The 25720-nt window shown below is 36.3% G+C and overlaps 2 protein-coding genes across 3 annotated transcripts in view; one reads left to right on the forward strand and one right to left on the reverse strand.

The window, feature by feature from the left end:
• Window positions 1-5732, forward strand: part of LOC122825189 (nesprin-2) — a 79704-nt gene extending 73972 nt beyond the window's left edge. For both annotated transcript variants that reach the window (XM_044106375.1, XM_044106376.1), the window contains 5 exons: window positions 1839-2041; window positions 2127-2303; window positions 3921-4049; window positions 5014-5264; window positions 5333-5732. In XM_044106375.1, coding sequence (XP_043962310.1) covers window positions 1839-2041; window positions 2127-2303; window positions 3921-4049; window positions 5014-5264; window positions 5333-5534 — 962 coding nt within the window. In that variant the 3' untranslated portion in view covers window positions 5535-5732. The remainder of the gene's footprint in view (window positions 1-1838; window positions 2042-2126; window positions 2304-3920; window positions 4050-5013; window positions 5265-5332) is intronic.
• Window positions 5733-8334: 2602 nt separating this feature from the next.
• The window catches only part of esr2a (estrogen receptor 2a), a 29636-nt gene continuing 12250 nt past the window's right edge, over window positions 8335-25720 (reverse strand). Inside the window, exons 3-9 of the mRNA XM_044106064.1 lie at window positions 25461-25627; window positions 22945-23061; window positions 21171-21479; window positions 19293-19431; window positions 17269-17402; window positions 14112-14295; window positions 8335-12674 (exon numbers count right to left, since the gene is read on the reverse strand). Of these exons, the coding sequence (XP_043961999.1) occupies window positions 12443-12674; window positions 14112-14295; window positions 17269-17402; window positions 19293-19431; window positions 21171-21479; window positions 22945-23061; window positions 25461-25627 (1282 nt within the window). The 3' untranslated portion in view covers window positions 8335-12442. The remainder of the gene's footprint in view (window positions 12675-14111; window positions 14296-17268; window positions 17403-19292; window positions 19432-21170; window positions 21480-22944; window positions 23062-25460; window positions 25628-25720) is intronic.

A 25720-nucleotide genomic window follows, 5' to 3' on the forward strand; every position in this document is an offset into this window, starting at 1 on the left:
GGACTCAAAACAGACATACTGACATAAATCAAACTGACATAAAACCTCAGAAACAGTATAGAAGAAACCAGGTGGTGAATAAGTTATGAATGTATGCAGTCAAGGAATCGGTTCCAAAGGAAATAAATTAGAAAAACACTCATTTTAACTCATTCACTTGTGAATCTGCAAGAGGTTTTTTTTAAAAAACCTTTATAAGTCAGAAAGGAAGATACTTGAGCATAACTGCAGTGGGATTAAAAACATTTTAATCTGCAGAAACTTTGATTTAGACTGAAATGAATCATTTTGACAACAGAGACATAAAATCACGTCATTCCCAGCGTTGGGTTTGTCAGAGGAACCGTGAGGCTCCTGGTCTGTTTCTGTTTAACTGGACACGGGAACTTTGTTACAACTTTAAAATCTTTGGACATTTTAAAGAATAACTACAACTTGCTGCCAGAAAACTGCTAATGAACGAGTGGATGTTTCTGTGGGATAATGATGCTGAATATTTCCACAAATCCACATAAAAATGGTTCACTTAATACAAAATAATTTGATTATCTCAGTCCTCTGATTTAAATCCAACCAAAACCTGATGGTTGGGCAAAGAGCAAATATTTTAAACTAAAGTACTATTATCCATCTGCAACAGGGAGTTTTAATAAAATAACAGAAGTGATGCCAAAAAGTGACTCTTAATTTGAGCTTAATGGATTTCTCTCTTTTTAATTATTCTTCTTGAGTAAAATATTACATTATTTTCAGTGTTTTTTGAAGGTCTTTTAATAGGAGTACTCATTGCTTATTGTATCGTTTATCATTTATTGTGATAAATTTCTTATCATGAGAAGAATTTTGATTCATCAATGTTGCGGTAAATTTCAATTAATATTTAAAATGAACTGTCTGTATTGTTGGGATTGTTAATTTACCAAATTGTCCACTGTTTTTTTCACAGAGAGTATCAGTGACTGTAAAAATATGATTAAATGCAGTTACTATAAGGCTGTAACAATTCCTCAAATGATTAGAGTTCCTCAATTTTTAAATTTCCTCGATTAAAATGTATCTGCCTCGAAGTTTCGTTAAGTTCTCTTTTATTACTTAGCGCGCCGTGCTCCAGCCAGGTGATTATTTATATTGCGCAGCGCTCTCACTTCCGTCTATGAGTTGATGCTAAGCCTTAGCAGCATAACGTCCAATTTTCAAGTTCGGTCTGGGAGGATTTCATTAATTGACAATAATGTCCGAGTTTTTATTGTTTTTCGGGGGACTAATAAGCATCTTTAAAATAACTGGCGCGACGCCTTGAGTACGGCAGCTTTTCTCCTCCTGGAGCTGCTGCCTGGTGGCGGTGAAGTGCGCGGCGGGTGCCTCTGTAGTTGATGTTTAGCTTTACAGACGAACTGGAAAATTTATTTAATATCATCCTGGTCTCAGCAAATGGGTGGTGGAGCTCATCGCGGCGGATTTACCAATGTTTTATTTTATTAATTTTTTATTTGATGACTCGATTAATCGTCAGAATAATCGATAAAATACTCGATTACTAAAATAATTGTATACAACAGCCCTAAGTTACTGTAAGAAGTTTAGTGATATAAATCACCTTTCTTTATGTGACTGGTATCCAAATGAAGCAAATTATAATGTTTCAAGAACAATATTTGTGTTTTTGTATGATTGCTGTGCCATTCAATCACCTGAAAAAGAAGCAATAAGAAGTTCTTACTGCCATGTTATAACATCAGTACTATAAAATAAAAACTTTAAGTCCATATTCCCCCGTCATAGAAACACCAGTAAGTGTTAATAAACGGCTGAGTTTATTGGTATTTGTGTGTTTTCAGGTGTGATTGAACGCTGGGAGCTGCTCCGGGCTCAGTCCAGGTGCAGCCAGCAGTCTGGCTCTCTGGACCCTCAGCAGATTACCTTTGACCTGGACGACATCACTTCCTGGCTAGAAACCGTGATCCCTGAGTTGGAGCGCCTCTCGCAGTCTGAACCTGCAGGCAGCATAGAGGACATGGAGGCCAGAGCCAAAGAGCTGAAGGTGACTATTTAATCCGACCGTAGCAGATTGAGTTTAATCCAGATTAAGTTTTAAGTGATTTTTATTCTTTGTTTTCTTTTTACAGGAAATGGAGAAAGTGTTTTGCCACTACAAGGCCATCATGCTGTCTGTGAACCTGCAGGCGAAGGAGGATCCAGAAAGGCAGGAGAAAGTGGCGAGAGCGAACCGAGACTGGAGCAGAGCGTGTACTGGTCTGCAGCACTGGGACCACAGCCTGAGGAGGAAGCTGCTGCGCTGCCAGGTGGCAAGAAAACACTTTAATAAACTAATACATTACACAAATTAATGTTAGCAGTTAATTTGTTTCATTCAAACTAAGTCAACTACAACTTTACAGATTTATTTAGTTGATTTCTATAAGCGAATTGGACCGGTCAAAATGTTGCTCTTCTACATTTAGTACTTTTGTATCACTTCGGATCTGATTGAATACAATTTTAATCAGTCAAGTTTGCATGGCGCATTTCAGCAGCAAGACGGTTCAAAGTTCTTCACATCATAAAAACAAAAATAGAAAGTCAGTAACAGAAACATTACATTTTCCTGCTTTTACACATCAGAATATTGATTAATGTTTCATTGATTATGTTTCAAAAGCAACTTTAAACAGTTTAAACAGCAACTTTAAACAGTCTGGATTTAGAGGCGCTCAGTGTTTCGACAGGTTTGCAGTTTTCTTGATGCTTGTTCCCGATTCTTCTGAGTGATTTTGATAGAAATAAGATTATTGTTTGATCATTTATTGCTTCTTCTATCAATACTGAATTTGAAATTATTGATTTTAAATGCTATGATGAAACACTAATATTTTTAAAATAAAGTTGTAACTCATCAGACTCGGCTAATAAAGTATTAAATACAAATAAATCTGAAGATGAAGCAAAAACCCATATTAAGAAAAATAGCTTAGATAAAAGCAGATTTTATAGAAATTAGTTAATTTACTTTTACACCATAACTGTAAATCCAGGTTTTCTGCTACCAGAAAACCAGAATTGCGGTGTTCAAAGTGTGGCGCCGGGGCCATCAACCACATGTCAAGAATTTTCTGAATTCTTGAAATTCAGGGCGTTTCTGAGCCCAAACTATTAGAAACACATTTAAATAAAATATGAGGCTGCAATTTAACAACTTAAAATCTAACATGTAAAAATATTAACCTCTTATCAGAGGGTAAAAAACACAACAGTAACCCATTTTAAATAAAAATGTTCCTTTATGTAATTCCAGCTTCCCCTTTAGTTCCTAAAAGTTTGGAAAATGTCAATTAACTAAAAGAATCTGATCAAAATTATATTTTAGGAACTCGGTAAAAGAGTTTTGTAAACAACTAAGAGCGACTCTTAAATAAATCCCATTTCTGCTCCTCATTTCTGGTTTCTGCTGTAATTGTAGCGCCAACACTGATTGAAATGTTATTTTTTTCTTATTCTGACGGCCTGAAAACCGGAGCGAAGGTTATAAAACAAAACATCTGTAAAAGATTAAAATCATATTTCAGTTTCTGATCTTTTATTCCTCCGACTCCGACGCGTTTTTCTCAGATCTCTTAAACGTGTTATTAGCTTTAAGAAAATTAGCTTTAGATTATTTGCCCACTTTTAAAAGGCCTGTTTCTCCTATTTCTCCTCAAACCCGTATAAAACGCTTGATCAGGCTTTAGAGTAGCATTACACAAGTTTTATGGACGTCCTGCTCCTGCCAGAACGTTTTGAAAATATATTGCTATTGTCAAACTCCACAAAAGGCCCATAAACAATGAAGCAAGTGATATCTTGTTTTCGTTCAACTTTCCAGTAAATGCAGGACTTTAATGGTGTGAAACGCTGAACTCTGAAATATAACTTTTTCTGTGCAGGAGTTTCACGAAACTCTTCACTCGCTGCTGCTGTGGCTCGCTCAGGCAGAGAGCAGATGCTGCAGCGTAGATATAAAGCATCCAGAGACGAGCGCAAGAGCCCTGAAACAGCAGGAAGACGCGCTGACGGTGAGCAGCAGATTAACAGATTGGGATGTGAAACGAAGCGTGAAGACCGAAGCAATTAATGGGATTAATCGGTTCTTGTAATAACTTAGGCTGTAAACTCCAGGTAACAATTAATCAGTTACTGAATTACTGAGAAAAAGGTCATTTTATGAAAAAAAACAACATGTGCAGAGTGGCAATTAAACCAAAACAGTTAAAAAAAAACAAACATAAATATGCATTTTACATTTAAGATAAAAAAACAAAACTTAAAATTTATTCCACTGGAACTGTTCAAGTGGCAAAGTTTTAGTTTCACCTGGTCCAAATTCTGTAAAAGAGAAAAATGTTGTTTTTTTTCCTATGGAAGAAGATTACGTCCACTGCAAAAGTAAATTTAATCTTCTGAGATTAAAATCAAAATCCCAACTGTTTTCTCAAAATTTCTCAGAAGATTTTGTATTCTGAGAAGAATACAACTACTTTAATCTCAGTTCTTACTGAGATTAAAGTGAGAACTCCAACTTTTTTCCTCAAAATTATGACTATAATCGCAGAATTCTGACCTTTTTAATCTCAGAATTGAATTAAATCTTCTGAGATTAAGGTGAATTATGAGAAAGAAGTCAGGATTTTTGTTCAGTAGTCCATTTATTAATCAAATAATCCAAGAAATAACTATCAGCTCTATGTAAGGTCTGAGCTTTTCACATGTTAAAAGTATCTTTTAAGCTGCAGATGTTTCCTTTGCTACAAATGATCAACTTTACGCTAAAGGAGTGACGTTATTGCATTTTATACAATAAAAATATTTATTTTCAGATTTAAAAAATGACTTGATTTTTATTGGACTTGCATGTTTTAATGCATTTCTATTATTGTATAAAACAGGCAGTCGATGTTTTCAGCCTGTTAATATACAGATTAACGTGTCACCAAGTCGTCTGCAGACCTTCTTATGTCTCGTGCCGTTTGTGCTTTGCAGGAGCTGCAGGCGGATCTGCGCAGCCGCCAGGCTCACCAGGCGTCTCTGCAGGCCCTCTGGTCTCAGCTGCAGCCTGAAGATGCAGCGGAGGACTGCGACGAGGCGCAGGAGAAGCTGCATGTGACGGGCACCAAGCTGAAGCAGCTCAGGAGGAAGGTGGAGGACGACCTCCGCGTCCTGCAGCAGCGCCTGCTGGTCCAGGATCCCGGCTGTGCAGAAGCAAACACAAAACCAGCCTCCTCCACCCAGAGGTACGTACAGAGGAGAGGTTATTTAGGAGTTAACTCCACGTTTATTAACTTTTGTTTCTGTTCTACAGAAGGGAGTCGTCCCCACCTCGATCCTTCTTCTCCCGCCTCCTTAGAGCCGCCTTCCCCCTGCAGCTGCTGCTGCTGCTCCTCCTGCTGCTGCCCTGCCTGATTCCTCTGTCGGACAGCGAGCCGGGCTGCACCCTGACCAACAACTTCGCCTGGTCCTTCTACCCCATGCTGCACTACACCAACGGCCCGCCGCCCACCTGACGGCAGCTTGTGTCCAACGAAAGACATTTCCCGACAAAACATGGGTGACTTTTCCGGAAAATGTTTTAAAGACGACCTCTTGTTCTTCCTTGAACAGATTAGGACAAACAAAACATGATCACTGTCACCAGCAGAGATTCCAGTTCTGCCTGTTTTCAGCTTCTTCCAGAATGTTTTAGAGTCTCTGTCACTTTAAATCCAAACAATCTGCTGCTGGCCACGCCCCAAACTCAACATTTACACTGGTATGTAAAACAGATGCGCAATTAAACAGCCGTACATGTTGGAAAAGCAGAAGTGGAGCCGCCTGCACAATCAACAAGAATGCAGCAAGTGGTTTCTGGATGATAAGTCAACAGCAGCCATTGTACAGCACATACAACTCTGGACAAAATTAAAATGATCAGTTTCTCTGATTTTAGTTTCTATAGGTTTATGTTTGAGTAAAATGAATATTGTTCTTTTATTCTCTGAACTGCTGACAACATGTCTTTGAAATTACGAGCAATAATTTAGTTTTTATCTGCAGAAAATGAGAAATGGTCAGAATAATAAAAAAGATACAGAGCTTTCCGACTTCAAATAATGCAAAGAAAAAAGTTCATATTCATTTAGAAGCAACAATACTGATGATTTAACTCAGGAAGAGTTCAGGAATCAATGTTTGGTGGAATAACCAGGAGGTTTCGGTTCAGCGCAGTGGGCTCTTAGTTTATTCCAGAGCTGTAAAACCAGCTGACCCAAAGTGCTGGTTGCTAGGTAACAGTGCAGAGTGATGCAATAACAGGCTCGTTTTCCAGACGCCAAAAAAACAACTGGGTGGTTTTTTAATGTTTGTTTTTAGAAGCAGTAGAGAATCAAATGGAAGTTCAAAAAGTTAATTTGGCATTAAAGGTTCTTTTTTTTTAAAATCTGTTTAAATATTTCTTTATTTGACACAAATGGTAACATTTGCAAATGTATTTATACCATTTCTAAACATTTACAACTAAAATCAATATATTTTAATTAGACCAACAACTGAGGAATATTTTCAACATTTTCTGCAAATAAAAATCAAAGTTGTTGAATTCAACTTTGTGTTTCCAAAAATGGAAATTAAAAGTTCAAATTAGTAACACTGGATTTTGTTAGAAATTGTCTGCATATATATTTATATTTCTGATAATTTTCCGTCACACAAAATCCCAGTAAAAACATTGAAGTTTTTAGCTGTAATGTGACAAAATGTTAAAATTTCAATCATTTTTGAAAAATGGCTCAAATCTCGACATTTTTTGAGATCAAACAAATTTTTAACCAACATTACATTTTTATTAATACCTATTTATGCTCTTTTCAATTTGTCATTCTGAGGCTTAAAAACTGTAAATCAAAAGGAGAAATTTTAAAAACAAAGATGGTAAAACTCCCCGACTCATTTTAAAAATAAGGCTTGTATTTGTACAGTTTTTTGTTTAAAACATCTGTACTAATTAGATCCATTTTATATCGTCACACATTTTGTTTCATCATATTCCAGCTTTTTAAAATCGGATTTATTGTTTTTAATTACCGATTCAGAGGTCAGATTTAAATCGGATTTTTCTTTAAAATGACAAAAAGTTTGTTTTTATTCATTCAACATTTCATCGTGTTTCATGTTTGTTCCTGCTAAACCGAATCCCAGCAAACAAAATTATTTGTGTTTTTATACATTTGATTCATTTCAGAAAACATAGCAGGATATATGTGTACAGAATGTAATGTTTTTTATTTGTGACTGATTTTCTGTTAGTAAATCCTAATTGTTTCCCTTCATTCTCCATTTGCCTGATTTAATAACATCAATCAACAGAAGGCGACAGATATTACAGGTTTGAACATTTATTACTAAAAGTTTTCACCAGAAATGAACAAAGATCGACAGTTTTCTGGGGGTGGTTTTCTTCACAGCCATAATACGGTTTGTTTTAAGGTGAGAAAAAGGCAGAAGTCCAGAGATCCGTTTGTGGTAAACAACCGTAAATCTTAAAGTGATTGTCAAAGCTGCAAAATATCAGTTCCTGCTAAACCCAATCCCAGAACAAAACAAAATTATTTGTGAATACATTTTAAACAAACAGCTGAAATTCAATAATATATGTGTACAGAATGTAATGTTTTTTATTTGTGACTGATTTTCTGTTAGTAAATCCTAATTGTTTTCCTTCATTCTCCATTTGCCTGATTTAATAACATCAATCAACAGAAGTGCGACCATAAACAGGTTTGAACATTTACAAATGGACATTAAAAAAATAAACTTTCAGAAATAACTGGGGTTCTGTTGGAACCGATATCCTAACTTTCATTTTTTGTAAAAATCAGTTGAACCAGATATTTCTTTCTGCTTTGGACAATTCAGCGAGTATTTTCTGTTAAAAATGGATAACAAAATAAGCTTCATACATCAACATTTTAAACTTCCACTATTAAATCATCCCCATTATAATCAACAAATCAAATTCCAAATAGTTTTTACTGTTTATAGAAAGTATCATCTGCAAAACTTTTCCTCTTTACACTGAAGAGGTAAGAATTGAATTATTGAGTCATAAAAATGGAGAAAGTGAAACAAAATGAAAGTTGGTAGCTGTTTATAAAAGACAATAAACTTCCTGTTTTAGGTTTTAACTTTATTAGATTGGGACAATTTAAGAAAATGCATATTTAATATGTTAATATTTCCAGGGTTTCTCCTGATGTATTATAAGCCTGGCGGGCTGCCAGACTCAGCATCGTTTATTTTTTAACTTTGTGTTTATGAGTTAATATTGTCTTCCATTACAAGTGATTTTTTTTTTTTTACATTTCCTGGCATTTATCACATTTTCTGAATTTGAGAATCTGTAGTTTGATACACTGTAGTTCCTAAAACCCAACAATCATCCAAACCTTAAAGTTATATATTAAAAAAATGCAAACAATTCTGGTTTGTTATAGATCTAAAGCAGTGTAGATTCACAGTTACGGCTTCCTCAACATACCTCTGCTTGAAATAAAAATTATTTTCATCTCATTGAATTTGGTGAGTTTGATAAACACGGACAGAGAACTCCGCCATGTAAAAATCACCTAAAGTAGCCGAACATAAATTATTCTGCAGGCCATGAGTTACACGGTGATGTCAGACCTCTGCTAGGAATCTTGGTTTTACTTTTGATAGTTGTTTAAAGCTAGATAAACAAGTTAGCTCTGTCGTTAGATCAAGTTTTTATCACCTGCGTATTTTAGCTAAAGTTAAATCTTATTTTTGTTTAAAAGACTTTGAAGGACTTATCCATGCCTTCATCACATCTCGTTTGGATTATTGCAATTCATTATATAGAGGTCTGGATAAATCACAATTCAAATGATCCAGAATGCATATTTACAGGAATATTTCCAGGGTTTCTCCTGACTATATAAGGCCCATACTGGCCTCTTTACATTGGCTGCCTGTTTTTATCGAATAGATTTTAAGATTCTCTTATTAACTTATAAAGCTTTAAATGGCATTTAGCTCACATTTTCTGAACTTTTAAAATCTCAGTCCGTGTTCCTAAAACCCAACAATCATCCAAACCTTAAAGTTATATAAGAGGAAAGGAGATCGGGCTTTTTCTGCTGTTGCTCCTTCTCTATGGAACAATCTACCTCTCCAAATTAGATCTGCCCACAGCCTGGATCATTTTAAATCGCTTCTTAAAACTCATTTTTATTCCTTGGCATTTAATTGAACTAGTGTTTGAATCTCATTGAATTTGTGAGTTTGATAAACACGGACAGAGAACTTCTATGCCTGTTTTAAAGTGCTATATAAATAAATTTGACATTGACATTGACATTGACATTTGACATTTTACTTCAAAATCTTATATCTGCTTGGCTTCAAACACTTAAAAACTGTTTTTATTTGCATAAACTCGACTTAAAATGATACTTCTAAAATAACGTTTCCAGTTCAGGAAAACAGGCTAAAGGGGAAAAGCATTTAAACTTTTTTTTTTGTTGTTTTGTAGCTGAAGTGCCCTGAGGAGACGTGGGTCCTGGGTTGTCCTTTATAATTTTATAATTACCTCAAAAAGTGACAAGAAATAACTTTTTTTAAGCCAAAATCTAAAAGATTTCACCAAAGTGGTAGTTTATTGGTTGGAGCTCTAGTAGCAGCTTTTTATTCTCTTTTCTTTACAGTTTAAGAATCGTTCTTGTTTTTTTTTTTCATAAGTGCACATTTCTGTCCGCCAGATCCCGTTTTATGCCTTGTTGATTCATAATACTTTAATTTTTAAAGGATTAACAGCAAAAAAATAACAGAAATTCTGATTTCTGTTAAAATTCTAACACGTTTTAAAGGCATTTCTGTTTGTAAATTACACTGCAGTAAAAAAAAAAAGAAGCTGTGAGGAGTGATGAGAAATCTAGTGGTTTTATGTCATTTATGCAGAAAATGTAATTACTTCCAAGAATACAAGCCTTGATGTACAGTGCTGTGAAAAAGTAATTGCCTCCATACAGATTTATTTATTTATTTTTGTCAAATTTTCATATTCCAGATTAAATTAAATGTAAAAAAAAAAAAAAAAAAAAAGATTTAATTTATTTAGAGAGAAACCAAAACATCCAACCTGATTTTATGTGAAACTGTTGACTCTTTGCACGTGACGTCACGGACTCCAGAACTCCGCCCACTCCGCCATGACGGACCATCGCGCTCCTTTAGAGCCCGTCTAAAAACAGACATCTATAACCTAATATCGCTTCTATTTAGTTGATTTCACTTTAAAAATGGTCATAGGGCGCTGCACAAATAGACAGGGATAGAAACCATTTTATTGAACAACTTTTAATGAGGAAAGATACGGCGGAGATGGACAGCAGCCGTCAATCATAAGACCGTCAGCCCTCGGCGAAATCACTGATTCGCAGTGAACACTTTTTACAAGGTAATAAGATTAACGTTAATTTACTTTATAAGTAATTATGATGACAGATATGAAATATCGCACTATGGCAAAGGTGCGCGTCTAACCGTTGGTAACCATGGAGACGATGCCGCAGAGTCTTGTAGCCTAGCATGTGTGGAAAAAACTGGTTAGCATCTCGTCTTTTGTGCCGTTTTTAGTGCTGCTCCGGTTTAAGGGGAAACGTTGTTTAGGACATAGTGACATAAATCGTCACGCAAAGTCGGTAATTTGATCAACACGTCAGGAGGGAGGAGGAACGGGTCGGTTTCTAAGCTAGTGTAGTAGAGAGAAAAGTGTGTATATATGTGAATTTTAACCAAAATTATAATAACAGTATGTATTTATAATGAGATTTTTAATCGATGCATATGTTTAGAACCACCTAGTGGTGTGATGAGTAACTATGCAATGGGTCCTTCAGGCGCTCTCACGGCTTCCCCACCAGAATCCTGAGGAACGCTGGTGGAGGTAGGTGTTAGTGAAGCAGCTCTTCACTACTTTTTTTTATTTATTTATTTTTTTACTTGCGGTCATATTTTTCTAGTTAAACTATTAACCAAATACTGCAAGAACATCTAATATCTACGAATATAATTTGTACAGTTTTCTCGTGGTTGGGCTGGAAAAATATGACCCTATGAGTTGGAGCTGCGCCAGTTGGTGTTGGTGGCTGAACACTCAGTCACGACACTAACAGTGTCTTTTATTTTTCAGCTGTGGGGCCGCTTGCATGCAGTTAGAAGTCACATTGTGAAGAGTGATTTATTCTGTGTCGCAACTAGAAGGTGACAACCGAGCGAGGACGGTTGCACTAGCCATGACCAACTTCTGTAAATATCACCTCTATGAGCCCAACCAGGTGTGTCATGTTCACGGACAAATTATTCTAACAAGTAGAAACCATGAATAAACTGACAAAAACAACTTAGGAAAACATTTTCCAGTTGCTCTGTTCAACACTCCCGACGTCCATCATGGCGCCTCCAATGATTTAGTGACGTGGTTGTAAAGAGTCAATAAGCTTCCATGTTTTTTCACTCTCAATTAGTGCCGCAAGTAATTATTTTGATGAATAATCAGTTTAAAAAAAAATTGGCATTCTGCAAATTTTTCATTTAAGTTTTGACTAGAACATATTTACATCTTTTATTTCATCTTTTATGCAAAATGTATAAATTTTAATACAGTTTTGTATTATCTTATATATGTATATATTTATATTATGTATTATATTTCAGCAAATTGCCTTTTTTTTGGAGTCTTGATACTCCAGTTGATTAATTGCCGCAAATCTGTCAGATTTAGGTCATTCCAAAATTAAGCTTTTTATTTTAAGTATAATATTTGGAACTGATTTTATAATAAAGGCCTTTAAATTTATTTTTGCCCATTTTTTTCCCCTAATTTTTAAGTTAAGTGGGGCCTGCACTTATGTAGATCTATTTAAAAAAAATTTGTGAACTCATGGATTATTCTTTGACTCATCTTTGGATAATTGTTATATAAAAACTTTGAGAAATGTACTTTTTCACATAGATCCAGGTTGGTTTGCAAAGCTTTTTTTCCCTCTCAGTAAATTCAATCATAGAAAAAAAATACTATTTGAATCTAATCGAGTTCTCTTTGCTGTTAAAAGTTGTGACAACGCAACTCTACAGGAGTAAAATAACGTACCACTGTCTGTCGCAGTGAAGGCTGAGTGATCCACGATGATTAACATGAAGCCCTATGTGTTAGAAGCGAGAGTTCAGAAGGTGAAAGTCCTGACGCTGCGTGTCAGAACGACGGCCTGTTTCCAGGTCCGGTCTGTCCTCTGAGAACTCACCAGCAGCAGTGCACAGTGTGTTGAAGATTCACCAGTGGTCAGAGAATCCAGCTCTCGGTCTTTGCAGATTGCTCCCGAAAAGCGTCGGTCCAGTGAGAGGTCGTCGGATCTGAGCTTTAATCTGAACACTGGGCTTCGACCCCGACTCCGGCGCTGCTGGGAGTCCAGGTGTTGGACGGGCCGCCACCGGACGCCGGCTCCGGCTGATCCGTGGACTCCTGCTGGGCGGGCCGGCGAGGGAGGCGGGAGCTGTGCATGATGTGAGCGTCCAGCATCTCCAGCAGCAGGTCGTACAAAGGCACGATGTTCTTCATCTTCATGCAGTGCAGGTGGTCCATGCCTTTGTTGCTGCACATTGGAAGAAGAAAGGCCAAGAAGTTACAAGTTTTCACCCCTTAAAAACAACTACAAACTATAATCCATGCTACTGGGATTACCATATTTACTGGATTATAGGGGCAAGTCAAAAAATACGTCTTAAAACGTCTGGACTAAAAGTACAAAGTATTACCAGCAGAGATGGATAGTAACTAGTTACATTTATTTTAGTAACTTTTTTGACAAAAATGTACATTTTGGAGTATTTTTACTACACTCTCGTTTCTACTTTTACTTGAGTAATTTCATTATGAAGTATTGCTACATTTACTTGAGTAAAATTTCTGAATGAAAAAGCATATTTTAACTGAGAATTCAAACACAAACCTGCAGTTTTTGTTTATTTGAAAGTAGTACAACAGGAAATAAGGTAATCAGAGAAGGGAAAGACATGGAGCAAATGTCACCAGGCCGGGAATCGAACTTGTGACCACCGCCACAATGACTAAGGCCTCCATACGTGGGCCGTGCTTTGCCACCACAGCACCCCAACAAGTTTAATAAGTTTTCTAATAAAAAAATAATTTTGAAACATTTTTTTGCTTCCGACCTGAATTATTGTTATTTTGGTTCTTAAAATACCAAAATTTCCACTTAACTTAAAATTTTGGTCCCTCTGATGATGTAATTTTTAAATATACACCTTTTACCAGATACTTTTTTACTCTTGAGTAAAAATATTAAGTAGTGCTGCTCTTACTCTAACTTTAGTTTTGGGGACTCAACCATCTCATTCTTAGACGATGGCGTCGTTCTCCAAATCCAAATTAGCTGCTGCTGGCCGCAGCCTCAAATCAACATTTACACTCGCTTGTGAAAATGTCTGCAAAAAGGTTCGCAATCATAGTATTGCCTCCTACACAACCAACAAGAATGCAATAAGTGGTTTCTGGTTGTAAGTAGACAACAAATAACTTGCCTTTTCCAGCAGCCATTGTACAGCTGACCAAACACGCTGGAGCTCAGCTTCGGTTGCTAGGTAACAATCTGAAGGTTTTTGAATCAACACCAAAGATGTTAACTTATTGCTAAAAACAAAACTGGGTGGATTTTTTCCAACACTTTTTAGAAGTAGCAGAAACTTATAAAAATGTCCAAAATGTGAATTTTGTGTAATAGATCCCCTTTAAATATTCACAGTGTTCCAAGCTATTCTATTGCAGTTCAAGCTTTAAATGTAATCATTTTTGTAGCCTCCAGGAAGCTTTCTATCAGAATTACTCTTTATTTATTTCCATCCATCTCCTCCCCACAGCATGATGCTGCCGTTAACATTTTTTCAGTTTTACTTGCTGTACATTTGCATCTTCTTTCCTTCCGCTTCACAAGTTTTGCACCATTTTGAGTCAATCCGACGTGAAAGCGTTTTTCTTGTGGGATGGAGCCTGCAGTCGGTGAGCAGTTTACCTGACGTGGCGGATGTGTGAGAGCAGCATCAGGAGGTGGGCGAGGCGCGTGTACTGCTGGCGGGAGGTCAGGCCGCTTTTGGCGATGGCCCACACCAGAGCGTCGGTGACCGAGTCCAGGAGGCGCAGCAGCTTGGAGCGACTCTGCAGCTCCTCGCTGCCTTCGTTTGAGCTCAGGCACATGTCTGGTCACAAAAAGAAGATCACAGTGAGCCGCGCGAACTCCACATATCCAAGAAACGACGACAAAAAGCCTACAGCTACAATGAAGCTTAAAATGAGAGCGGAAAACTGACCTTCAAATGATTGAAACTGTCAGCTTAATGTGATTCCTGTGGTGAAATGTAATAAAAACCTAAAAATAACAATTTTAGCTTCTGTTCAAATAAAAATGAAGCAGATAAATAATTTTTCTTGTGACCAATCGCATGCAAAAAGGAATGAGAAGTGCGCGATTGTGAAACGCAGAAGAAAGACGCAGCTTGTGTTTATGGAGGTCAACGATTCAGGCATCAAATGATCTGACCGGAAAACAAAGCACTCAAAGAATCCGATATGGATTTGCTGTGAACAAATTTATTACGTAGTAAATCTCTTTAAAAGCACTTGAAGACATTTCCTTCTCAGAATACGCATTCATTTGTAACCGCATCCTGCAGCTGCAGAACTGCTAAAATTACAGCCAGAGTCCTGCTAATCCGCCTTTGACACTGCTTAATGTTCCCTGTCAAGTTTGCCACTTATGGGGCATAAAAACAAGTGAAAAGGCACTTCATTTCTCCCTGAAGCATGCTCCAGATTTGGCATAAAGACGCCCACAGAGCCCTGCACCCATTTTTTTTGCTGGTTTTAATGGGTTTTTTTCCACTCTGCACATTCGGTTCACGTCAGGATGCTGGATCTGCCAGGCCATACATGCCGTTGTGTCATTTATTGGTCCAATCAAACCGCCACATTTCAGCATTTAAGGTTACGACAAGTAGCGACTGTAAATATATATACTTTAAGAGTTCAAAACGACCAATTCTTATTTAAACTGGACACAAAATGTCACTTTTGATGCAAACTGGAGTCTCATGATTATCAAACTGCTTCCTGAGAAAAACTCTTCGTGTTTATAGAGAAGCAGCTCCTCACTTTTAGAAACTACAGGTTTTACTGGAGGTCAAGTCTGGCAACTAGGATGGAAAATCTTCTGAAACAAACCATGTTGGACTTTAAGGAATGTCCAAAAGTCCAGCCACTCAAAATCAGTAAAAAGAAACATGTTTGTAAAACTAAACTAATTTATTGTAATTAAATAGCAGCTCTAATGTAAAGAGCTGAACTGGATTCATTAGGAAAAGTTGGGGTAAAATATCTGACCATCTGAAGTTTATCAGCCGGAGTCCCAGTTTTACAGCAGTGATGAGGGGGAAAACGTAGTAAATTTGATCCAAAATAACTCAGAACTTCAAGAAAAGGGAAATGTCTGACTTTGAGTTTTAGGATTTCTAAAAGTAAAGAATGTTTTTGAGAATTTCAAAAACTTTGGAATTTCTGAGTTTCAAAAATCTCCAAATTGAGAAATTTCAAAGTTTTTTTCCTACTGAAAAACTCAGAAGATATTTGAGCCATTTTTTCTATCAAAGTTTAGATTTTTCAAACTCAAACTTTCATGTTTTTTTCTATAATATTTCTGGGTTTCTGTCAATTTTTTCTAACAAATTTTAGACTTTTCACTCAAATTTCCTCAAATGTATAAAAGGAAAATGTATTTTTTTCTAGCAATTTTTAGATCTTCAACACTCAAAAATTTCCATATTTTTTCCCCTTTAAAATTTTGAAGATGAACATTTCAGAAATTTATTTAAGTTTTTTTTTTTTTTTTTTTTGATGTTTTGGTGAAAATTTACTCCTTTTTTCCATCTACAATAATTATTACAGGGTTTCCTCTAGGATTTTTATTTTTATGCAGTTTACATGAAGTCATTTTTAAACTGACTCTTGCAACTGAAGCTCAATTGCAATATTTTTTAGATTTATTTGGTTTATTCTGTGGGATTTTGACCGCCTGCCTTCCTCTTGTTGATCATTTTCTCTTCCTGCCGCCGTGAAACAGTGAAGCTGCCGTTTCTTCACTGGTCATTTTGCCAACTTTCACCCTTAAGCTGCTTTTCTAGGAGCATTCAGGGTTTTTGCTACATTTTTCTCCCTCTTTTTTTTGAACAAGACAAAGCTCTCTTCTCAGAACTATTTGGAGAATTCTGCCGACTCGGGCGTATTTCGAAGAAGCAATAAAATGTTAAGCAGTCCAGATGTTTGTGGCGTTCCATCTCATCCTCACCTAGCGCAGCAACAGAGACACTAATGAGGCGAATAAGACACGCGTCAGAGCAAATGTGGAAGAAATGTCCTCCGGAGATTAAAGTCATTTTGAGACAGAAAGTAAAACTTTATGGAAGAGGATTAGGGCCGCTGGAAAAAGAAGAAACAAGAATGACTTTTTTCCTAAGATTAAAAGTCAAAATTCTGAGATTGAAGTCAAAATTTCAAGGGGAGAAAAAAAAAAAAAAATCTGAATTCTGAAATAAAAGTCAAAATTCTAAGAAAAAAAAAGTCAAAATTCTGAGATTAAGATCAAAATTTGAGAGGAGGAATCAGAATTCTGAGATAAAAATAAAAATTCTGAGAAAAAGTCAGAATTAAACAAATAAAGACAAAATTCTGAAATTGTCAGAATTCTTAAAGTCCCATTTCTGTAAAATCAGTTTTTTTTTCTTTCCTGAGGTCTTGATCTTCTGTAGGATTCTGTATATCTGTAGTTAAACCACAAATCTGAGCACTTTTGATAATCCTTGATTATTTCTTTCATGTGTAAAATCTCACATCACCAAAACCTTCCAAAAACCCCAATTTTTTAAAATAAACTCCTTTAAACAAACACACCCAGGCTGTGTGTTTCACTTATTGCTTTCTTTCCATTTAGTAAAATAAAACAAACTGTGATGAAACCTGGTATTCATCAGAGCAGAAACCCCGACAGGAAACGCTGTTTTTTTGAGTTTTTTTCCCTTTTGGTTCGGCTCCTGCTGAGCCTCCAGTGAAACAGGCGGCCATGTTTCATCTGTGACGCCAGCAGCAGCGAACGTCGGCCCACGATGACGCGCTTCACTCACTGGAATTGAGGAGGATCATGGCCTTGAGGCAGACGTACTCCTCCCTCGTCAGCTTGAGCTCTCGCACTCTGGACGTGGCGGCGATCAGCATGTCGAAGATCTCCACGAAGCCCTGGACGCAGCTGCCCTCCTCCCTGCCACACACACACACACACACCGCTGTAAACCCTGGCATTTATGCAGAACAGTTCAGGACAATCTGTCTCATCAGAACCAAAGCAAAACATCCAAAGAAAAGGTCAGAAAGCCTGGAGAAAACCTGACCATTTGAAATAATCACAGCAATGAAAGTAAATTGTGTCTGTATATCTGCACAAATCTGACCAAACATTAACGTGCAGCTTGCGTCGACTCACCACACTGCAAAAACACAAAATCCTACCAAGTGTTTTTGGTTTAGTTTTGTGCAAATAACTTAGTTCACTTGAAATAAGATAAAACTAACTTTCCAGCAAGAAAGAGGAGCTTGTTTTAATTACTAATGAGAAAAGGACATAAAACTAGACAAAAGAAATACTTTGTAATACTTTCTGCAGTGCATGGAAATGTCAATTTTAGATCCAATTCAAATTTCCAAGCTTTTTTTCTATTAAATTTATCTAAATTTGAGTTTTTTTCCTAGCAACTTTCTGACTTTCCATGATTTGACAAAAATTTCTAATATTTATCAAAATTTCTGAGTTTTTTTTGTAGCAAATTATTTTTGTCTAATTTTAATGCAAATATCTTGAAACTTGACATAAGACAGAACTAAATTATAAGTAACTTTAGCAAGACAGAAAAGTAAATCATTCCTTAAGTTCTGCTTCTACAGGCAGATTATTTTCCTTACGAATTGAGAAAAATGTTGAGTGAAATAATCTTATAGCAAAGCATTAGTATAAAATTAAATTGATGCTATAATCTACAGAAATATCAGCATTTGTATTTCAGTGATGTTTTAAAAACACAGATTTAAACTTCAGGAATTTAAAAACAAGTCAAACCACAACAAAATTTAAAGAAGAAATATTTCCATCTAAAATTCTACAATGCAAACAAAAATGATGAAAATAAGGCAGAAAATATATTTTATTTATCTACATAAAATAAGCGAAACTAGCACTTTTTTTGCCAATATTAAATCAATAATTGACTCAAAAAGCTCCTGTTTTTGCTTTAAAGTTACTTGTGAGTTCATTTTGTCTTATTTCATTTTTCTAAGGTATTTGCACTAAAAATAAGAACAAATATACTTTGTAAGATTTAGTTTTTTTAGTTGTTTTGCAGTGCGGTGCACAAATTTAAATTTAGTGTGTTTTTTTGTAATCAATACAGGATCAAACATACCAGATCAGAAATGATTAATCGTGAAAAATCGATTTCTGAAATAACCTTCAAATAATTTAGTAAGTAATCCACTCAAAACAGGACATTTTGTAATAATTATCCCAAAACTGCATGAAAAACATACAAAATTTGAATTTTGGATTTAAAAAAAATAAATTCTTATTTAAAATTGAATTAGGTTGTTTATTTGGATATTTAATGTATTTCTAAAATTGTATAAATGAAAAATCTGCAGAATGTGTCCAATGTTTATCCCTTTACTTGTACAAATAATCGGTAGATGAATCAATTACTCAAATAATCGTTAACTGTAGCCCTAATATATAAAAGCACCAACTGAAATATTTGGTTAAATGTCCTCCGACAACAATAGGCTTTTGTTTTTTTTCTGTGGCGGCACTCAGAACTCTTCTTGTGTAATTCTGGCTCTGATGTTTGGCCGTCTAGAATGAGATGTTCCAGTTCCTCATGCAGAATGCTTCGTTTCCTGGCATCAACCTTTTGCTTTCATTCATTCTCCACTCAAAAGGGTTGAAGTTGAAGCTTTGGGAACGGCATTTAGAATTTGACTCGGTGTAGAGAAGAGATTTTGCTTATTATGCGTTTGGAAAATCTTCGAATCAACAGAATAAAACAGAAAATGAACCGTAATAAGGTGATAAATCTTAAGATCTGAATCCAAGCGGTAGTGGTACCGGCTCAGGCAGAGGTCGGGGGAGAAGATGAGTTTCCCTGGATGGTCCAAGGATCTCCACATCAACCCCATCATCAGCACCTCCAGCCAGCAGCACTCCAGCAGATGGACCTGGTCCAGCAGACAGAGCTCCACAAAGCCTGAGGAGAACGACGGTAGTTTGAGTTAATGTCTCCCTGCCAATGGTGCAAACCAATCCTGAGACTCCTGACAAACGTTTAGCGCCACTAAAGATGTCAGTGCGGATCTAAAGAGAAGCAGAAATCTAAGAAGAGACTAAAGTCAGGCATCTCAGTAAAAAACAAGAAATTAGTGTTCGGGTTGGAGCTTTTTCTGTCTTGGTCTTTTTTTAGTTTAGCTTTGAGGCATTTTGAATGATAAGAACTTTGGGAGGAGAAAAACCAGAGTCTCAGAAATCTGACTTCTGAGAACAAAAGACAAAATTCTGAGATTAAATGTCTGAATCCTGAGATGAAAAGTCAAAATTCACAGAAATTTTGAGATGAAAAATCATAATTCAGTCAGAATTTTGTGAAAAGTCATAATCCTGAGATTAAAGTCAGATCTATTAGATTTTTTTATTCCTGTCCCGCAGCATCGTGACGACGCTAAACAGACGGTTTCTGCGAAGGATCGTCAACGACGTGCGGAGGAAGTCTGAGGCATCGCAGACTTCCTCATGACTGACGGCCAGCGAACGCCTCCGAATGTGGAAAGAAAATATTCTTATTCACACAAAAACAAAACAAAAAAAGCCAGGCTCATTTTACAAACTGGTTTGTTTTGGATATTTTTCTGCTCATGTGAAGCACATTTGTTTGATTTTTACCACAGCTGTAAAATGGTGATGAGTCATTTAATTTCAGCCTGAAAGAGTCTAATTTGATAAAGTGGCGTTTGCTCCAAACATTCGCTCAGTTTCACGTTTTAATTTGAGGAGGAAGGTTTCACATGCTACATAAAGCAGAGACAGTGGCTGGATTCACCGGACACATTACAACAGATCTGGACTTTTCTCCTGAAGATGATTTGGTAATAAATATCAGAACCGTCCAGTAAAAACAAATCACTCCAAAATCTTTAACAACTACAAACTGGAAGCTCTCCATTTACATAAAAACTATTTCATTTACAGGATTCATTTCTTAGCAAAAATCATGAGAATAAAAGATTTAATTTTATGAAATATTTAGATTTTGCTGCTGCAGCAGATTCATTTTGCTCCATTTACAACGAACTGATAAATATCTGCATTTATTCCTGCTAGATTATTGCTAATCTACAGTAACACTGAAGAATTTTAATTAATCAGTTAGAAGAACATTTACTTTTCCTTAGGGATCAGTAAAGTATTTGATACATTATTTTTTTAATTCCTAATTGAACTTTTTTCTGGAAAATACAAATAATTCTATTTTTTGTAATTCATTTTTCTAAAAATATAATCACATATTACACACAAAAACTGACAAAAATCAATTGTTTTTGGTTTCTTATTTTCTTACTCCTAATTGAACAAATTAAAGTTGTTTTTTGACCAGAATGATGAAGATATTTAGGAAGATATTACCGTCACATTGCTTGTTTTTGGACTCCGGTCCCAGATTGAGAAACTTGATACATAAATAAAAAATGTTAAATTAAATGTTCTGTACTGGTGCAAAATTACCAAATAAATGGATAATTCAGTACATTTATGTCGGTCCAAAAGAAGGAAGGTCTTCCGTCAGTTCACTGATGTTTTTCCTGAATCGGATCAGTCGATACTAAACTTCAGACATCGGAACCGGAAGTGAAAAGCGGATCTGTGCGTCCCTAAGTTACATCCTAAGTTCTGCTGTTGGCCGATCTGAACGGGGCTCCGGCCGCCGACCCGTACCTGGAATCTTCTTGGCCCAGCCGATCATGTGAACCAGCTCCTTGTCAGCCAGGTTGGTGAGTGACATCATCACGTCCGCCTCCGTCAGCGGCCTCTTCATGTCCTTCATGAGGTAGATGTCCGGCGGCTCCGCCTCCACGATCCGCTCGATCAGCTGCTCCGGCGTCAGTCCAGGTTCTACAGGCTCGTTTAACGAACCCTCCACCGGCCTGCTCATCACCCTGGGTCTGCTGATTCGCCCCTGGGCGGACAACCGGGTCACCCGCCTCACCAGCGTGCTCCTGCAGTTCCCACGCTCCTTTCGGATCCCTTCAAAACCAGAACCCACACTTAATTACTCCAGGCTTTTCACTGTAAAAACACAAAATCTAATAAAAGTAATTCTGGTGCAAATATCTTTTTACACTTGAAATAAGATAAAATTAAGTTACAAGTAACTTTTCAGCAAGATATAGGAGCTTGATTTAAGTGAACAATTCCTTAATATTGATGAAAAAGTTCAGTAAAACTTTGACATAAGACTGACTGTCATGAACATGAAGGAGTCTTTATCAACGTCTATGACTGTTGTCATTAAGTACCATTCAGTAAATTACACTTTTATTGCAAAGTTACTCTAAAAGTTGCATTAAAAACCCATCAAAAGTGTCAACTTTGCATAATTTTGTAAATAATGACAATTTAATGCAAAGTAATTTACTGAATCTCACTTCCTGACAACAGTCACAGACATTCATAAAGACTCCTTCATGTTTATGGCAGGTGTTATGTTAATCTTTTGCACACCCTGTCAAATAAAGTGTTACCAAAAGTTCTAGTTCCCCTGGCCCCGTTACCTAGCAACGCCTGCCAAGCCCAGCCCGTCACCTAGCAACCCAGTTCTAGTTCTACCTGCAGATTATTTTAATAACATGAGAAAATGTCTTGTTATATAAAAGTGAAATAATCTGCCAGTGGAACTAGAACTTTTTTTACTTTAAAAAAATAAAATAAAATAAAAATTAATATTAAAGAATTATTTAGTCAAATCAAGCTCCTATATTTGCTGTAAAAAATACTTGTAAATTAGTTTTGTCTTATTTTAAGTGTAATAAGATATCTGCACTAAGAAATTGGAACAGAAATACTTGGTAAGATTTTGTTTTTGCAGTGTTAATTTAGATTTTTCACAAAAATAAACTTTTTTTTGAGAAAATATGTAAAAGAAAAAAAAATATATGCATCATAAGTCATTTATAAACATGTCAAAAGGATTTGGAGGTTATGTTCTGGTTTCCATTGATAAAAATGTGAAAGTACACTGAAAAAAAAAATCTTACCAAGTATTTATAGTCTAATTTATATTGCAAATATCTTTTTACACCTGAAATGAGACAAAACTAACTTCACCAAGCTATAGGAGCTTGATTTAAGAAAATAACTCTTAATATTGATAAAAAAAGTTCTGGTTCCATTAGCGCTGTTACCTAGCAACGCCAGTCAAGCCCGGCCTGTCACCTAGCAACCCAGACCTATTTCCACCTGCAGATTATTTCACTTATGATGTGGGGAAAATATCTTGTTATAAGTGAAATAATCTGCCGATGGAAATAGTACTTTATCATCAATTAATATTAAGTAATTATTAACTTAAAACAAGCTCTTATATCATTTACATAATTTGCAAATTAAAATAGTTTTCCAATCAATACAAATTATACCACAAACTCTTTTCTGTGGAATATGTTGGATTAGTTAGTGGCAGTTAAAGAAATAAAGTAAAAGCCCGACGAACCACATTTGGTCATGCCAACTTCGTAGCATTTGCGAAGGCGACACGCTTGGCAGCTCTTGCGTCGGTTCTTATCTATAGTGCACTGATTGGTTGCTGGACAGATGTAGTCGTTATGACCTAAAAGAAACACAAAACATACAAGATGTGAATTTGTTACTTTATGAAAAAGAAGAGAAAGTGAATGTTTAATTTTCCATATTTTGTTCTCGTTTTAATGGAGTTCAGTTTTGACCGACTGATGCTGATGGTCAGAATCAGAGTTGTATTCACTGAAGCTGTGATTTTTGCCTGGCTGAATCATTCCTTTGCTTTTGTTTATGTTAAATCAGGCAGACTGGACGTGAAATGAATTCAACAGTGGCAAAAACACCGGAGAGACGACGTCTTTAAATCATGTTTGGAGCCGCCTCTGGTCCAGTTGCCAGCCAGGACTTTGTGCCAAGACACAACTTGTTCTCGTTGTTGCTTTTTTAGAAACAGGAAGAACCGGTAAGCAAGCAGAACACCAGCTCAACGCCGGCGCCGGACACAGACGCCTTTACATGGTCCAACATGCTGGAACCGAGCTCTCCAGAGTTCTGCTATTGACGTCATTATTTGACCCAGAGGTGCTGAATCAGAGTCGCATCAGAAACGCTGCAGGACGCCGCAGCCTACACTGCAAAAAATAATGGCTTTGGTTTAGTTTCAAGTGTGAATGTCTTAGTGCTCTTGCAGAAAAGTTACTTGTAAATCAGTATTAATCAGAGCTGGGTTACATTTACTTGAGGAACGTTTTTGAAAAAATTTACTTTTAGGAGGAAAACTTTTACTACTCTGTACTTTTACTACTTTTGAGTATTTTTGTTACTCTTACCCGAGTAAAATCTCTGGATTTTCTACCCACTAAATGAAAAACAAGAATGTTTTATTTAATCAAATATGCACCAGACCTGCAGTTTGTGTTAAAGTTTCATAAAAATATTTATTTTAAAAAACTGAAATGGAATTTTTTTGTTTGTTTGTTTGTCTGAATTATTGCCATTTTTGTGCTTAAAATACCAAAATTTCCACTTAACTTTACATTTTAGTCCATTTGATTATGTAATTTTTAAATAATTGATAATTTGATCAGTTACTCAGTAGTTCAGTGAACCTTTTACTAAAAATTATTTCACTCCTACTTCAGTAATTTCTTGAACTTCTTTTTACTGTTACTTGAGTAAAGACATGTTGAAGTACTCTGCCCACCGCTGGTTTTAAGTAAATATTTCCTTAATAATGATGGAAAAGTATTATTCCTACTGGATTATTTCACTTAAAACATTTTTATGAGTGGAACTAGAAATTATTCATCTAAAACAAGCTCCTATGTCTCGGTGAAATGTCCCTTGTAAGTTAGTTTTGACTTATTTCTGGACAAATTTACCAGGATTGTTAATAAATGTGGAGGGTTGTGCACTGCAAAAACTCTAAATATTACGAAGTCACTTTAATCTAGTTTTTAATCCAAATATATTGTTATACCTCAAATTAGACAAAACTTACAGGTAACTTTTCAACAGAACATAGTAAATAGGATTTTGTGTAACATGAATAATCACTTTATATTGATTTCTTTTTTAAACGTTCTTGTTCCTCTGGTAGATTATTTCACCTATAACAGGTGTAGGGAACTCCAGGCCTCGAGAGCAGGTCTCCTGCGACTTTTAGATGTACCTCAGCTTCAACACACCTGAATCCAACAGCTGAATCTCCTCCTCAGTGCTGTCAGGTTCTCCAGTCCTGCTAATGACCTCATTATTTTACTCAGGTGTGTTGAAGCTGAGCTACATCTAAAAGTCGCAGGAGACCGGCTCTCGAGGCCTGGAGTTCCCTACCCCTGACCTGTAACGATACACTTTTCCATGTTCAAAGTAAAATAATTTGCCAGTGGAATTATTACTTATCAATATTAATAAATTACCGACTTAAAAACAAGCTATTATGTCTTAATGAAAAGTTACTTTTAACTTAGTCAAACAAACTTTTTGTCTAGACAAAACTAACTAGTCTAACTAGTTTCCTTCAAAAACTAGTTAGACAAAAACTAACTAGTTTTGTCTGGACCAAAGTCTGGATAAAAACATTTGCAATAATAGAAAATATTTTCAAATTATTCCCTATAATCTGACATTTTGGTCTAGAGTGCAAATTAAAACTTTTTATTTGCACTAAAAACTAAAAACCACAAACAACTGGTAAGATTTTGTGTTTGTTCAGTTGGTGTATCATCCATGTCCTGAACAAAGTCACCATCTTGTGATTGAGAAAACATTCAGTTGAAACCAACAGGGAAAACCCAAACGGGTCACAGCAGGATTAAGGTTCTGTTCCAGAGATGAAACTTCGCAGGCGGACATTTTTAACCCGGTGAGTTATGGGTTTGTAAACTCTTGGAGTTTAGCGTAGAAAGACTCAAAAGGCAAACATAAATCACAGATTAGCAAGAACACAAAAAAGCAGATAGTGGGTTTTTTCTTTTGATTTCGTCTCACCTTGGATGCTCCTCTTGAAGAAGGCCTTGCAGCCCTCACATGACCACACGCCGTAGTGATACCCCGACGCGTAGTCGTGACACACGGCGCAGTAGTGAAGGTCGCCCTTCCCGCCTGAAGACACCACGGCGTCCTCGTTCTCCTGCGACAGCTTCTTCGTGCTCTTACTAACAGACACTTTCACGTCATCGTTTCTCACCAAAAACAATTCACTCAAAAATCACCAGCTGATAGGAATTACAGAAACCCAAACTAGGATT

The sequence above is a fragment of the Gambusia affinis genome, linkage group LG22 (genome assembly GCF_019740435.1).
Source record: "Gambusia affinis linkage group LG22, SWU_Gaff_1.0, whole genome shotgun sequence".
Classification (NCBI taxonomy): domain Eukaryota; kingdom Metazoa; phylum Chordata; class Actinopteri; order Cyprinodontiformes; family Poeciliidae; genus Gambusia; species Gambusia affinis.